Raw genomic sequence first — 15,970 nt, 5'->3', positions numbered from 1 at the left:
AGAACATATACAACATTCCCCATGTGTCTGTGGGTGCACATTCGCCATTTTTCTCTGCTGTACTAGTTTCCTGGGGCTGCCAAGATGAAGTGCCGCAGACTGGGTGGTGTAAAGCAACAGATACGGATTCCCTCACAGCCTGGAGGCCACGAGCCCGAAATCGAGGTCCCGGCAGGGTCATGCTCCAGGGCAGCTCCCTACTTGTCACTCCGCTTCCAGTGGCTCCTGGTGATTTCTGATTCCATGACATAGCATTTCCTGGAGGGCACAGTTCCAGGATGGAGGACAGATGAGCAGTCGTCAGGGGTAAGGGCTGGGGTGGCTAGGGTAGTGAGCTATAGAAGGGATCTTTGTGATATTGGAGGCATTCAGTGTGCTTGGGGGACACAAAAACTATAATGCAATAAAACTGTATAGAACTAAACACAAGTGAATGTAAGTAAAATGGAATCTGACTAAGATCGGTACACTGTGTATTCTGGTTGTGATCCTGTGCTATCATTTTAGAGAATGTTAGCATTTAGTATTAAAAAGCGAATTTATTTACCTCCATGTATGTTTATGTTTCTTTGGAAGAACTGTTTGCCATTAATACTAAGTAAGCAAATGAATGTATAAGCAAATCTTGTTGCCCCTCCCTCCTGGAAACGCCTGGCTCATCAACAAGCATCAACTGGAATAGAGCATCGGTGCTTGCTGTGACCTGCCTGCTCTTCTGACTTTTAATAAGGCTCATATTCAGCCCACTGCCCACTGCAGGTCAGTATGTGTGGTGTTTCCCTCAGGTGAACAGGGAGAGGCCTGGCATCATCCCTCTGGTTCAGCTGCTGAGGAGGACAAGTGCCATCTAGATAAAGACCCCCTGCCCCTCAAGGTTCCCCAAAGTTCACTCAGATGCCATAGAGCCAAATATACCCATCCAATGTGGGGACAAGCCATCCCACTATTTTTATTCCCAGTGGAGTCATAAACAAATACAAGCTTCACATTAGTTCCAGTTTCCTTCTGGAGGTGTAGGCAGTTGTAACTTCATTCTTCTTGCCTGTCTTCCATGTGCTGTGCAGTGCTGTGCAGGGTGGACATGCAGGGGCTACTGGGAGTGGAGAAGTGTGGTTTCTGCAGTTGAGAACAGATTCCTCCAGGGTGCTTGACCTCCCCCCTCATCTCCCAAATTGCCCCTCTGTCGGTAGAATATGTTGTAGGCATCTATAGGCCCTCTCAGTGTCCAGGGTCCCTGGGTGGTCAAAGTCCCGAGCAGGGAGGGCCCTGCAGAGGGCAGGGGGTCCTCAGGCTTATCTGATCCCAGTCCAGTGGTGACTCAGGGACATGCGGGCTTGGGACATGCGGGCTTTCAGGATGGCCCAGAACCAGGGTGTGTGCCTAGAAGATGCAGCTTCGTCAAGCAGAGAAGGAACATACTGTCTGCCTTCTATGTCCCAGACATTTGCACAGATTATCACATTAGTTACCTCGCGTGCACAAACCTAGATGTTAAACTCCATTTTTCAATTGAAGGAATAGTCTTAGTGTGGGCATCTACCTTGCCCAGATCACAAAGAGCTAAGAAGTGGCAGAAACCCTGCACAGATGATGAATGACTGGTCATGAGAGTGAGTTACTGCTGCAACCCCTCAGCTGCTGCTCTCTGAGATGGTGCTGCCCCCCAGCGGCCCTGGAGCCCAGGCTGCTCCTTGAAGTCCTGGGCACCAGGGCTGGGCTCCTTTCCCAGGGAGGCTCCACTCCACAGCAGCGCCCTTATTGGTCTGCCCTGTGCTTCTCTTCGTTGTGATTGCTGTGTGAAGGGCCACTCTGTCCCTCTTGTCGAGTAAAAGGCCTCAACTTTGGCCTGTGACTGCCAGAGGCCCTGCTTTTGTTGTTATAGGGTTTATTTTAATTTATGGTTTGAGGTCCTGTTTTAGGTGACCATAGGCAATAGAAATAGTTAGGCTGTATCTATGTCATTGTAAGGTATATACCAAGCTTTACCTGTAAAAATAGTAGTAATGGACCCCAAGCCGATTGTTCTCACCTTCCAGTGCTTTTGACTTCTGCCTAGTCGTCTGGCACCTGGGCCAGACAAGTCCAACAGGTTCCTACTTCATGCTGGTAGCCTCACCTCATCTTGAACCTTTACTTGGTGCTGCCCACCACCTAAGTATTAATAAGTATTTCTGATGTTTCTTCATGGCATCAATGCACCCATGACCTCGGAGGCACCTCTTGTAGGGATGCCTCTCACTTCCCCCACCCCAGTTCAGTGTGCTCTCAGCCTCACTTTTTCCTCCAGCTGGGCCCCATGTGGGCTTCGAGGGGTTCTGCAAAGGGCAGCCAGACAGCTCCCTTCCTCGGGGCAAAACACACATCTCACTCTTTCACAAAGCACCAGTGGGCTGAGGAGGCCTGAGCATGGGGTTCTTGGTCAAGTCCATCTGGTGGACTTGATTCCTGGTCACAGTGGTCAGTGACCGGAAAACCTGCACATGACTCCGTGTCATGAGGGGTAAGAGACGTTTATGGTAGGAAGGGCCAAGTGGAAGTTCCTAAAACTGACCCCATTCCCTGTCAGTCCCAACCAGGTAAATGTGAAGCAACACCACACTCCTGGGAGCTGAGTGCCATATCCGGAGATAGGATACAGGCATGGGGTCCTTGTCACATCCCACTCAAGTCAGCTGTCCAGCTCCTGCAAAAATCTGATGTATTTTGGTGAATGCTGGTGGATGAGCAAGAACCTTGCCACATCAGTGACCCAGTCTATTAGCCTCCTCACTCATGCAATGAGCCACAGGCAGAGTAGCCTTGGTGACAGGGAAGGACGACAGCCTCCTCTTACCCAGGCTGAGCTGTTCCCTGCCACTGCTTGTACCCACCGGCAATCACAGACACATACTAAGCCCTCGATAAAGGATCCTACAAGGAATCCTGCAGTCTCGTGATGGAACCCTAAGTATACTAGGTTTCCTCTTACCCTGGCAGGGACAGGGACTTGTCCTTCCTGGATTTGGACCCTATTCCAGAGAGTGACACTCTAGGGCTTCTGAGGAGCCCACTCTGCCCTCAGGCATGTACCACCCAGAAGTATAGGGGTGGTAATGCTTTCTTTCCATTCGCCTGAAAGATGGTTCTGAATTGTATTTCATGAGGCTCCTCAGTTGGTCCCAAGGTTCATGGTGGCCCCAACTGGAGAATGCGTCCTTACATTGGTCCTCCTCCTGCTCCGGCTCCCCGAGGTCACATTTGCAAATGTACCACCTGCACACAAGCCTCTGTGCTTAAAGTCAAACCAAGCTGGGACACTGCTGCTCCCAAGAGGCCTTATGTAGAAAACAAGGACTAACGGAAGGAATTCTCTTGAGTGTCTTTGATTGAGGAAAACAAATCTCTCATTATTGTTTCCAGGTCTTACTTGATTTTTCAAAGGCACATAACTAATTTTTTGACATCTCATTTTGGCTCCAGAGAAACTGTCAGTCTCTGAAAGGATGGGTTTCTTTGGAGAGTTGAAGAGAATGAAGAAGGGATGAGAAAGAGGACTGAAGGCTGAGCAGGGGGCATTCAAAAGCTGAGGGTGAATAGGGCCAGTCTGTGGAACGCCACATAGCAGCCCATGTGGCGCCACACAGCCCCGTGCTCAGGGAGTGTGCCTGTGGGCACAACAATGGCTGACCTTTACTGAAGGCTGTGGGTGGGCTCGGCTGCTCCAAGTATTTGCTACACCGCTTAGTATTCATAGTAAGCTCTGACTGAGGCACTAGGTGCCTTCTTGTGCACAGACTAGAAACAAGGCAAGCTGACCCTTCTGCTGCTGGACTTTCTCAGTGCCCAGAGCTGGTGAGCCCAGCTCCTGATGGTGGGCTCTCCATTAACGTTGGATTATGGATGCGAATTGTCCTAAAATGATGGCATTGTTTCACTTTAGACTGAAGTTGTCATTGCAGGTTTTTCATCGTATTCAATTTGTATTCATTTCTGCTGCTGAGTGTTTAGCCCAACACCCAACATGTGGTGTGTCTGTCACCTGTCACAGGAATCTCAGGTGGGCTTGGTATTTTCCACCCACATCTTTGTTGTTTGTTTCAGATCTCATCTGAGGATGAAGTAAAAGCTTCCGTTTCCTTCCTCTTGTGGCTAAATGTCAGACATACCCTCCTTTTGCAGTTTTTTATGTAGCTATTTCCTGTGCCTTACAGGTAAGCTTCACAAATCATTGACTCAAAAAGCCAGAGCTGGAAAGAACATGAGCAATCACGTACTTCAGGTTAGTAAACTGAGCTCAGGGAAGTTAGGTGACTTGACACAACAAGGGGAGAACAAATCACTGTGAGAACTCTGCCTTCTGTCTTTTGTCAAGTCCTCTCTCTGTGGTGTCACTATACAGGAAGAATCTGGAATGCAATAGAAGTTACATAGTCTTTGCAAAGCATCATTTGAAATTAAACCTCAGTTATTGTAGGCACCATGTCCCAAATGATGCTATTACCAAGATCTGCCTCTGGGAGCAGAGGTTATATTCACGTGTTACGGGCTGAATGTTTGTGTCTCCCCAAGTTCATGTCTTGAAACCTAACCCCCAATGTGATGGTATTAGTAGATGGGGCCTTTGAGACATGATTAGGTTATGAGGGTGGAGTCCCCATGAATGGGACTAGTGTCCCTATGAAAGAGACCCCAGAGAGCTCCCATACCCCTTCCACAAGTGAGGACACAGTCCGAAGACATCTGCAACCCAGAGGAGAGTTCTCAACAGAATCTGACCATGCTGGCACTCTGATCATGGATTTCTAGTCTCCAGAGCTGTGAGGAATAAATTTATGTTGTTTATAAGCCACTCGGCCTTTGGTACTTTGTTATAGCAGCCTGAATAGACTAGGACAGATATCAAGAAAATTATGAAATAAACGTGCATGTAAGTGTGTTCCCAAGGCAAATGGTATTGAACAATGTTGGTGTGTGTTAAACCTCCTGCACCATGGGTCATAATAGTCCACTTGTTTATGTCTAATCAAAGATGCACTGATGGGGAGTTTTCATGGATGTGATTATGGTTATTTTGCTTTGAATATATGTCCACAGAAATGAATCTGCATTTTTGCTATTTCACTTTAATTGGGAAATATTTAAATTTTTTTGTACACATACCACAGATGGCATAGGAAATTATTTTAGGTGACACTTCAACAAATATGTTTTATTTAAATATCTGTGTATTTATTTCATATATATTAAAATATCTTTCAAAACACATATTTGATAAATAACTGGTAACCAAAATGTATAAAGTTAAAAAACTCAACAAGAAAACAACCCAATTTTAAAAATAGGCAAAGATCTGAATAGTCTTCTCACCACAAAAAAATGTACAGATGGCAAATAAGCACATGAAAAGGCACTCTGAATCATATGTCATCAGGGAAATGTAAATTAAAACAATGAGATACCACTACACCTACTAGAATGGCTAAAATCCAGAACACCGACAGTAGCAAATGCTGGTTAAGGATATGGAGCAGCAGGAACTCTCATTCACTGCTGGTGGGAATGCAAAAGGTACAGCCACTTTGCAAGACAGTTTGCAGTTTCTTACAAAATTCAACAATCCAGCAGCCTTGCTCCATGGTATTTACCCAAAGGAGCTGAAAACTTAGGTCCACACAAAAACCTGCACACAGATATATATAGCAGTAATTGCCAACAACTGGAAGCAACCAAAATGTCCTTCAGTAAGTGATGGATAAACTATGGTACATCTAGGACATGGAATATCATTTAGTGCTAAAAAATGAGCTGTCTAGCCACAAAGAGACATGGAGGAACCTTAAATGCATATTGTTTAGTTAAAGAAGCCAACCAGAAAAGGCTACTTACTATATGACTTCAACTATATGACATTCTGGAAAAGGCAAAACTGTGGAGACAGTCAAAAGATCAGTGGTTGCTAGAGGTTAGGGGGAGGGAGGGATGAATAAGTGGAGCACAGAAAAATGGTGCTGATCTCTGATATCACAATGGTGGGTATGTGATATGCATTTGTCAAATCCATAGGAGGTACAACACCAAGAGTCAGCCTTAAAGTGTGGGATTTGGTTAATACTAATGTATCAATATTGGTTCATTAAATGTAATTTATGTACCATACTAATGCAAGATGTTATCAATAGGAGAAACTGTATTTAGGGGGAAGATATATGGGAACTCTGTACCAGCTGCTCAGTTTTTCTGTAAGTCTAAAAAATTCTGTCAATTAAAAATAACTCACAGTTGTTGCTAAATAAATAGATGTTACCTATTATTATAAGCTGCCAGTGTGTGCCAATCACTGTTTCATCACTGGAAGTCAGGCCTGTGTAACAAATGGCAGGAGTCTGGGTTGCTCCTGAGACGGTGGTGGCAGCATCATGACTTGCCACCAGGTGGCGCTCCAATCTCTCGCTTTTTCTCTCTCCCCCAACCCCCTCCCTCTTTCCCTCTCCTCCTCCACCTTTCTCTCCATCTTCTTCTGAAACACATCCTAAAGAGGGAACCAGCTGGAGTGTCACCCCCACCATGAGCCAGGCCACAGCAGCTCAGGTGCACTGACTCTGAAGTAGCCCAGAGCAGCCTTCTTAGCCTTTTGGGGTCTTAGTACTGGCGAACCATTGGTGACTGACTGCACCATACACTGCATAGGAGGGTGTGGCATCCTGTCCTTTCTTTTTTCTTTTTTTGGTTAATCCTCAACTGAGGATATTTTCCTACTGATTTTTAGAGAGTGGATGGGAGGGGGAAGACACAGAGACCAGGGCCCAGGGATCCAGCTTGCAACTGAGGTATGTTCCCTTTGACTGGAATTGAACCCTTTAGTCTGTGGGCTGACACTCTATACACTGAGCCAAACCTGCTAGCGCCATCCTGTCCTCTCACATGTGGCTGCCTTTGTGCACCCCACCTCACAGAGCTGATGGCAGGCATCAGTGAACTGCACAAGTGAAGCTGGGCTTGCTAGTGAATCAACAGTGCATTTTCATTCTCATTACAGCCACGTGTAACTCTCACACTTGCGGTCCACGGGTGCAGGAACGCCTGCCCTGGGAGTGTGCTCAAGGGCCACTGGCTCCAGCTTTCATCCACTGGACTCTTCTTGGAAACAAAGCACTGTTTGCTGTTCAGGGCCCAAGCAGAAAGCCGACTAGAATATGAAGACTGCCTGGGGACCTCACAGAGCCACCAGCCCAACTTTCTCATGTTAGTGTCGGAGACCTAGAAAGGTAAAGGGACTTTCCTGGGGCCACACAGCCTGGCACCTGCATTTCCTGTGAAATCTATGGGAGAAAATGTGTTGGAGGTTTTTAAGCTTCACAGGGCAACTGTCACCCCAAATCGTTGACTATGACTATGGAACCTGCTTGTAAGCTGAGTGTGTGTCTAGAAGGGTGTATGTAGTTCACAGTGCAACTTGGCAGGTGCAAAGGGGTTATTTGAGGTTAACAGGGTGGCAGAAAGACTGTTTACATAAAACCTCTTAGTTTTAACGAGGAATAGAATAGATGAGGGTTTCCTGCCTCCAAATATGAGACACAATTAAGACCATATCTGCTCAGGAGAAAAGTGATCAGACTGTTGCCCCCCCCTCACCCCACAATAGAAACAGCTTCTCTAATTTTCTGCAAGTTATTAGCCAAGGCTGGAGGCTGGCGGGCCTGGAAAATGCTGATGGGTAACATTCCCATGGAACACTGGCAGGTGTGGTGTGTTTTTAAGTGGAAGTGTACACATAGGTTACACTCTGGGACAAAAATTTATGCCACTCAGATTCACACTGCACTGCACACTGCCCAGCAACACTTTCTGAAAATGGAAATTCAAAAGATTTATCGAGTGCCGTGAGACAACCTAAGTCTCCATCTTCCTTCACTAAATGGGGCTGATAGCTGCAATGCAGACAGGAGTCCATGCAACTGTGTCAGAAGGGATATACTTAATCATCCCTTCCAAGAAGGTTTATCACCTTTTCCCAGGAAATCAGCTGTTGATGAGTCTGCGGCCACAGTGATTCCATGAGTGACAAGAAGCTGCAAGCAGTAGGAGGAAAGAGCATCTCTTGAGTTGCTGGTCCAAAATGACTGTACCCTTTATGAGGAGCATGTTCCATCTTCTACCACCTTCTACACTAGGAAATGGGAGTCATAGTGGAAATAGGTGCCTCTGCCTTAATCCTTGGTGCAGGGAATAAAGAAAAAATATAGTCACAGATTCCAGAGGACAGGAGGCTGGGATCTGGGCATAAACACCGAGAGTAGAGATGGAGCTGGTTTAGGTAAAGACCACATGGAAAAAGCTCTGGGCTGCAGATCTGAAGGTCTCTGGAGAACTGTTCTATTTTGTTTTCCATGAACTGTAAGCAAGAAGTTACTTTCCTAATTGAATGCACTTAGTGCCACACTTGAAGTGGTTAAATGGTAAATATTATGCAATGTGTGTTTTCATCTCAATAAAAAGAAACAAGCAGTGTTATTCTCTATTGAAAGGGCTGTGGAATCTCCTTTGAAGTGCATCTTCCTTGCTGACTTACACAGCAGGAGGAATGTCAGATGTCTCCTTGAAGAGGAGGAAATGACTGGGGTGCAGAGACCCGCCTTGGGCTGTGACAGGACCCACCTCAGAGGACACTCAGGAAAAACCCAGGCTTTGCTACTTGGTTGTGTTTCTCAAAACGCAGGCCAAGCACAGGATCCCCTGTGGAACGTCCATGCCAAGACTTGACACAATGTTCATAGCAGTTTCACCTCCATCAGGCAAGCGCAAGGGTGAGGCAAGAGGAATATCTGCACAAACGTGAGAGTGATTGCCTCTTTAAGTTTTATGAAAGAAAAGTTAAGAAACATGGAGAATAAAATGAGAAGACCTACCATAAATCTGGTTGGAATTCCAGGAGAAAGAATGCAGCTAAGGCCATATTTTAGAAGTAATTCGTGAAAATTCCTTATGAATCCCTGAAAGTATAAATGAAAATCCAAACACAGGCACTCCAAAATGAATCGGCAAGACACCAATGGTGGAGAGAAGGTCTCAAAAGCTTCAGTGAAGCCAGGCCTGTTTGTCTCAGTGGATAGAACGTCAGCCTGCAGACTGAAGGGTCCTGGGTTTGATTCGGTCAAGGGCATATGCCCGGGTTGCAGGCTTCATCCCCAGTGGGGGGTATGCAGGAGGCAGCCCATCAGTGATTCTCTCTCATCATTGATGCTTCTCTCTCACCCTCTCCCGTCCTCTCTGAAATCAATAAAAATATAAATTAAAAAAAGCTTCAGTGAAAAAGGTGATCACCAAAACAATGAAGACTGATTCTTCATCACCGACGAGAGGCCAAGCTGAAAACAGAATATTTTCAGTAGATTAGAAAGAAAATAATTCTCACCCTAGAATTATTTAATTAGAAGAAACTATCTTTAAGAATGAAAGCAATATAGAGACATTTTCAGGTAAACAAAAATCAAGAATGTTTGCCACAGGTCATGCTTACTAAATGAAATAGTAAACATGTATGAGACAGAAAGAAAGCAGAAAGAGGTCAGAGATACAAGAAGGAATGTAGAGGACAAAAAGAATGGAACATCTAGGAACATCTAGACAAGTTAAATTGCTAAGTAAAATATCTTCTGCAGTTCAAAAGCAGAATTACAAAAACAGAATAGTATATAAATTAAGAGCAGGGTAAAAATAATGGTTAACATTGTATTTTCTTAAATATCATCTTTAAATTTCTATGTACCCTTGGGAGAATATAGTATATAATTTTCAAACTAGTGAATGGGAAAAAGTAGAATGAGAAATCAATCTAAAAGAAGGCAAGAAAATAGAGAAAAGTAAACCTAGATGACTTGGGACAAATTGAAAGCAAAAAATAAGATAATAGATAAATATTTTTTCATACTGTATTAAAAAAACCTCCAGAAGTATCAGAATACAAATAGTATGTTTATAAAAATAAACAAGCCAAAACACAACTCGGCATAACCCAAAAGTCCATTAACAATGGATTGAATGAATCAACTAGCATAATCTTACAATGAAATACTATACAGCAGTGAAAATAAATGAGTTAAAGCTATATGCATCAACATCAATAAATCTCACAAGCACAGTATTGAACGAAGACTCAAGACACAGAAGAATTCAGAAGACTTTAAGAAAAAGTTCAAAAATTGGACCAATTTACTAACACTGCATTTATTTAAAGATATCTAAATAAACTTGTACAACTATAAAGTCAAGGGATGATGCAGTACCAGGAGAGCAGTTACTTCTGGGAGAGGATGTCCTCAGGGAGGAGCAGATATGGACTTCCAGGGTGTTGGCCCTGTTCTCTAACTGTGCTCTGTGTGGTTCTGAGGAGCATATACTAACTAATAAAAGGGTAATATGCAAATTAACCATCACTCGGTCACAAAGATAGCCACAAGATGGCAGCGCCCAGTCCTCTCAGCCCCGCCCGAGTTCCCCAGTCCAAGGGGGGCGGCCGCTGAGACCGGGCAGCATGAGCAGCCAGGTGGAATGCTTGCTGCTTGCTTTAAAGCCTGGAGCGGAGCCAGGGGTGCCCTGCCCAAGCCACAGCAGAGGCTTGAGCGGAGCCAGGGGACCCTAACCAAGCCACGGTGGAGGATTGAGCGGAGCTGGGGGGCCCTGCCCAAGCCGCGGCAGAGGTTTGAGCAGAGCTGGGGGGTGGGGGGGGGGGCTGCCCAAGCCACGGCAGACGCTTGAGCAGGTCCAGAGACGGGGGAAGGAGAGGGCTGCCAGCCGCGACTTGCCAGCAGTCCCACCTCTGCACATGAGCTGCAAAGGAAACACATTTTCTGACCACTCATTGGGTAAGCTCCCTGTATGCCACTGGCAGTGTTCTTGGTAACTTGGGTAATAAGAATCCAACAAGGTGATCTAGGGTTTTTCCACCTCACTCCTGGAGGAAAAAAATGAAGGTCCGCTGCTGGAGGGCTAAGAAATGTCATATCCTGCCCTAGCCGGTTTGGCTCAGTGGATAATGCCTTGGCCTGAGGACTGCAGGGTCCGGGTTCGATTCTGATCAAGGGCATGTACCTAGGTTGCAGGTTCCTCCCTTGCCGGGGCCCAGGGCTCATGCAGGAGGCAACCAATCGAAGTGTCCCTCTCACATTGATGTTTCTGTCTTTCCCTCTCTCTTCCACGCTCTCTAAAAATCAATAGAAAAATATCCTCAGGTGAGGATTAAAAAAAAAGAAATGTCATATCCTATGAAAGACACATCTTGAAAATGCCTAAAGAAAGTTGTCATTTTTTCGTGGTGAAGGAACTGGAGTCCGTGTTGATGAAAACACCTTGGTGGCTGTGGCAGCCAGCATTGGCAGCAGCAGCAGGGTGATGGGGGTGGCGCCTTCCCCTGATCAGCCCAGTTGCCTTCTGAAGAGGGAGGCCAGACTACAGCTGAGCAGGCCTAAGTTGTCAGTAGGACATCTCCCGAGGGCACCCGGACTGTGAGAGGGGGCAGGCTGGGCTGAGGGACCCACCCCTCCGCCCCCAGTGCATGAATTTCGTGCACTGGGCCTCTAGTGTTTTATAACTCCTTTTAATATCCAATATAGTTATCAATTTTAAAACGAAAGGAAGAGCAGCCTTCTACAGAATTTTGAGACGTCTAGGAGGGTAAGTCTAGGAAACCAACCTACATATACCCTACCAAGACTGAATCATGAATAGAAAATATGAACAGACCAATAATGAATAAAGAGATTGAAACAATAATAAAAGACCTCCCACCAAAGAAAAGCCTAGGACCAGATGGTTTCATCAGTGAATTCTATCAAACACTTAAGGAAGAATCACACCAGTCTTTCTCCAAGTCTTCCAAAAAACTGAAGAGAGGGAACACTTACAAACTCATTTTGGGAGGCCTGAATTACCCTGACACCAAATCCAGATAAGGACAGTAAAAGAAAACTATAGGACAATATTCTAGATGAACATATACATTTATATGTTTTTTAAAAAAATACTAACAAAATGAGTTCACCAGCACCTTGAAAGGTTCATACACCATGACCAAGAGTAATTTACCCATGGAAAGCAATGCAAATCAATAAATGTGATATGCCACATTAATAGAATGAAAGATAGGATTCATCGTTTCACTTACATAGATGCAGGAAAATAATTTGACAAAATTCATCCTTTCAAGAGAAAAATTCTCAAGCAATTTGATATAGAAAAATGTCCCAACATAATAAAGGCCACATGTGACAAACCCACAGCTAACACCACACTCAATGATGAAATGTTCAAAGCTTTCTTGCCAACATTAGGAACAAGATAAGGGTGCCCAATCTCACCACTTCTAGTCAACATTGTACTGGAAGTCCTAGCCAGAGCAATTAGGCAAGAAAAAGAAATAAAAGGCATTCATATCACAAGGGAAGTAAAATTGTCTGTCTGCAGATGATGTATTTGCTATGTGTATCAATGGTAAAAAGAACAACAGGAATATGGTGATAGGGATACAGATGTCTTTTATGGATGAGAATCTGGTAACTGATCATGTCTACTACTTTATTTGGGACAAGAAATCTGCAGTTCCATTTCCTATTCACCTTTTATAACTACATAGGACTTTATTAGGTACTTAATCCCTTTGATTCTTTACTTTTTTCCTTTATCCACATGTATAAGTTGCTTCAATTTTCAGAAAAAATTAGGGTGTTCATTGATAAGCAAATCATCATAATCCAAACTGATTTGTAAGTAGCCAAGGATTCTTATGATTTGCCTACAACCTATTTTCTTAGCCTTATATCCCAATCCTCCTCTAATATGCATATGGAAATACTGTCATATTGTATCTAAACTTAGTAGTTTTCTGCTTTGATACAACTAGTTGTATAGGATTGTCAGTTAAAATTTGAGACTTGGATTTGCCTACAGTCTATGTAGCCTGAACCAAATCACTTAAATCTTTTGAACCTCAGTGTCATCTGTAAAATGGTACTTGTAGGATTGTTGCAAGGATTAGAAGTGTTTTATGTAAGAAGTATTTAAAAGCAGCAATTAATAATTATGAAATCCCATTAGCCATTCACTGGCTGGCCAATGTTGGTTAGAAACGCTGAGCTTGTTTCTTATTATGATTATCTAATTTTTTTCAGGAATTGGGTGAATACATGAAAACATAATTGAAGCTATATAAAGGACCAATTTTAGTTTCCCCCCTCTTTACCTCAACCTGGAAAGTCCTTACCAACCATATACCAAGATTGAGTTGAGATTCTTTCCTATTTTTCTAACTGTTCTTGCTTTATCTCAAGGTTCTCCGTGGATTATTTAAACCTCCATTATAATATTTTGACTAGTTTTGTGTCTTTCCTGACCCATGGTTCCAAGTTCTGTAACATTAGGTTTCTATTCCCTCATATCTTGCATGTAGTTGGTGATCATTATTTATTGCCTTGAATTCCTTCTTCAGAGAATACTAAGGTGACTTACTTGCTTTGGGCTTGCTTCAGCCAATGATCACTCCTTCCACAGCGCAGCTTCTTAACCTCCTGGCACTTTGCTGTCCCGTTTCCGTGAGAATGTTGTGGGAGTTAGAATGGTCAATAAAGGAAGATCACCACATTTGGAACCATGTGGCTTTCATGTACTCCGTGGGAGGACGGGCACACTGAGGTCTGCTCAGTCAGGTCCCGGGTCTGGGCGCAGCGCTCCCCAAGGCTTTCCTGACTCAGCAAGGTATGGGCACACGAAGGGCCCTTCCTTGGTGGGGTTTTCCATTTTACCCCGGTGACCCACCTGAGAAGCTTCCTCAGCACCCTGCTGTCCATAGGGCACTTTTCCTACTTATAGCCCCAAGACTGTCCCAGCGGGTAATTCGGCCACACGCCGGTTTTCAGGTGAGGCCGCCATCCGAGTCCCGGCTACCAGGTGACGCCGCTCGCCCTCCGAGCGCACCAGGCCCGAACGCGCATGCGCACGGCACCCCTCCCCGCCCCCACCACCCCCACCACGGCCCGCCGGGCCATGGAACCCGCCGCGGTGGGCGCGGTCCTAGCGCTGCCGTTCGCCTTCTCGGGCGCCTTCCCCCCGTGAGGTCCGCTCGCGCTCGGCCGAGGTTCGGCGGCCGCCTGGGCCGCTTCGCCCGCCTCCACGCTCGGCCGGGCGCGCGCCGCGTCCGCGCGGCCTGTCCCCGCGCGTGCGCGCTCCGCCGAGCGTATGTGTGTGAGTGTGTGTGCGGCCGAGGGGTGGGCCGCCGCCGCCGACGATGCCGCGGGGCCGCCCCCCGAAGCCCAAGGAGAGCAAGGCGCGCGGCGACACCGGTAAGCGGCCCCGGCCGGCCGCCGCTGTGCCGCTCCGCGCGAATGTAGTCCCCGGATGCGGCGCGTGGGGCTCCAAGAACGGCCGGGCCAGGCGGGGCGGCGAGGGGTCGGGAGGGCCGGGGCCGGGAGGGCCGAGGACGCCGCTGCGTCCGACCGTCTTGCCACCGCCGCCGCCGCCCGACTGCCGGTCGCAGGCGCGGGCGGAATGATACGGCGCGGCCCTCCGCCGGCTGGGCCTACTTTCCTGGGCCGGCGGCGGCGGCGGGCCGGGGGCGAGGTGCACGCAGCCCTCCTCCTCCCTTCTCCTCCTCCCTGTTCTCTCCTCCCCCTCCCACTTCCCTCCTCCTCCCTCCTCCCCCACCCCTCTCCCTCCTCACTCCTCCCTCCACCCTATACCCTCCACCCTCCACCTTTCTTCAACCTCCTTCTGCTTCCACCTCCCGCGAGTCCGGCGTCTTCCGCCCGCCCGTCAGCGGAGATCGCGCCCCGCCCTGCCCTCCGCCGGACTGTGGAGGCCTGTGGGTGCTGGTGCCGGCGCAGCCGAGCGGCTGGCGGGGCGGGGAGCCGAGGTGACAGCCGCGGCCCTCGCCCTCGGTGTCCCCAGGCCACAGGGCCGCACCAGGCTCCTCTCCTCTGGGACGCTGTGTGGTCCTGAGACTGACGCGCCTGGGCATAGGCAGAGCCCAGTTGTTGACTTTGTGCCCCTGTCCTGCAGGAGGGATGCTCAGGCTCGCGGAGCACAGGTGCAGGTGTGGGGCTGGCGCGCACTTTGCCCATGCTCCCCCTGAGGTCCTCAGCGAAGGGGGTGCAGCGCATGTAGGGAAGTTAGGGACACGCTGTGACGGGCCAGGTTGCAGGCATTCCAGCCAGGACTGACCCTTCATGTAGCCTCGAGCGTGGGCTACTATCCATGTGCGCAGTCGTACCTGGGTCATAATCACCACGCTTGTCATTGGTGATGGTTGGTGGCTGTGAGGAGATCGTGAAGGCCCCTCAGCCCGGTGGCCTTGTCCTGTCGCTGTGCATTTACCTTATCTTGTTAATATGCCTCCCGCCAGAAACCGCATCAGGCTCACTATCTGGGTCAGCAGGAAGAAGGCTCAAGACACAGAAGGACTTTCCTGTCCTACCACGTGGCATAGGCGGTCACCTGGTTTTCCACAGCGCCCCGCCCTGCCCACCTCCTGGCTGTGGAGGCCTGGCAGGTCTGTGGCTTCACCACAAATGTGTATTTCACCCGGGCCTCTATGCTTCCCACCTGGCAGTCATATGTCCCTCAGGTGCACTTCTGTAGGAGCCTTAATTGGTCTCTGCTCCTCTGTCCTGTCAGCCTCAGGGTCCCCTTAAAATGTAAATCAGGGGTACACTCCCTGGTTAAAACTCTTGAATGGATTCCTCCACCCCTTGACCTTGAAATCCAGGAGCCTCAGGGGTCCTAACTGCTGTGGCCTTGCCCAGCTCTTTTCTCAAGAGTCCCTTGTCAGATGCCACGGTGTTTCTGTGTCCGGCCTTGCTGTCCTCATTCGGAGAGTCTACCCCCCCTCTCATGCTGTAGGTCTCAGTGTCCCAGCTTCCTGAGCTTTCCCTCTTACTGTTGCTCTATCTACCACGGTGGTTCTCAAAGTGTGCTTTGGGGACCCCTGGGAGTCCCACACACTTTA

General features: G+C 47.5%; 1 protein-coding gene and 1 long non-coding RNA gene across 2 annotated transcripts in view; one reads left to right on the top strand and one right to left on the bottom strand.

Moving 5' to 3' along the window:
* Positions 1-5,027: 5,027 nt before the first annotated feature.
* LOC308255632 lies at positions 5,028-14,524 on the bottom strand. Its single transcript, XR_013961381.1, has 3 exons — positions 13,480-14,524; positions 8,886-9,344; positions 5,028-8,801 (listed from the first exon to the last, which is right to left on the bottom strand). It is a non-coding gene; the product is annotated as an uncharacterized lncRNA (long non-coding RNA).
* The window catches only part of ZNF236 (zinc finger protein 236), a 91,083-nt gene continuing 89,302 nt past the window's right edge, over positions 14,190-15,970 (top strand). Inside the window, exon 1 of the mRNA XM_080683382.1 lies at positions 14,190-14,309. Within this exon, the coding sequence (XP_080539508.1) occupies positions 14,255-14,309 (55 nt within the window). The 5' untranslated portion in view covers positions 14,190-14,254. The remainder of the gene's footprint in view (positions 14,310-15,970) is intronic.

This window comes from Plecotus auritus, assembly GCF_963455305.1.
Source record: "Plecotus auritus genome assembly, chromosome: 8".
Lineage (NCBI taxonomy): Eukaryota > Metazoa > Chordata > Mammalia > Chiroptera > Vespertilionidae > Plecotus > Plecotus auritus.
Note: the sequence above shows the minus strand (reverse complement) of the source record. Positions and strands in the feature narration are given on the sequence as shown.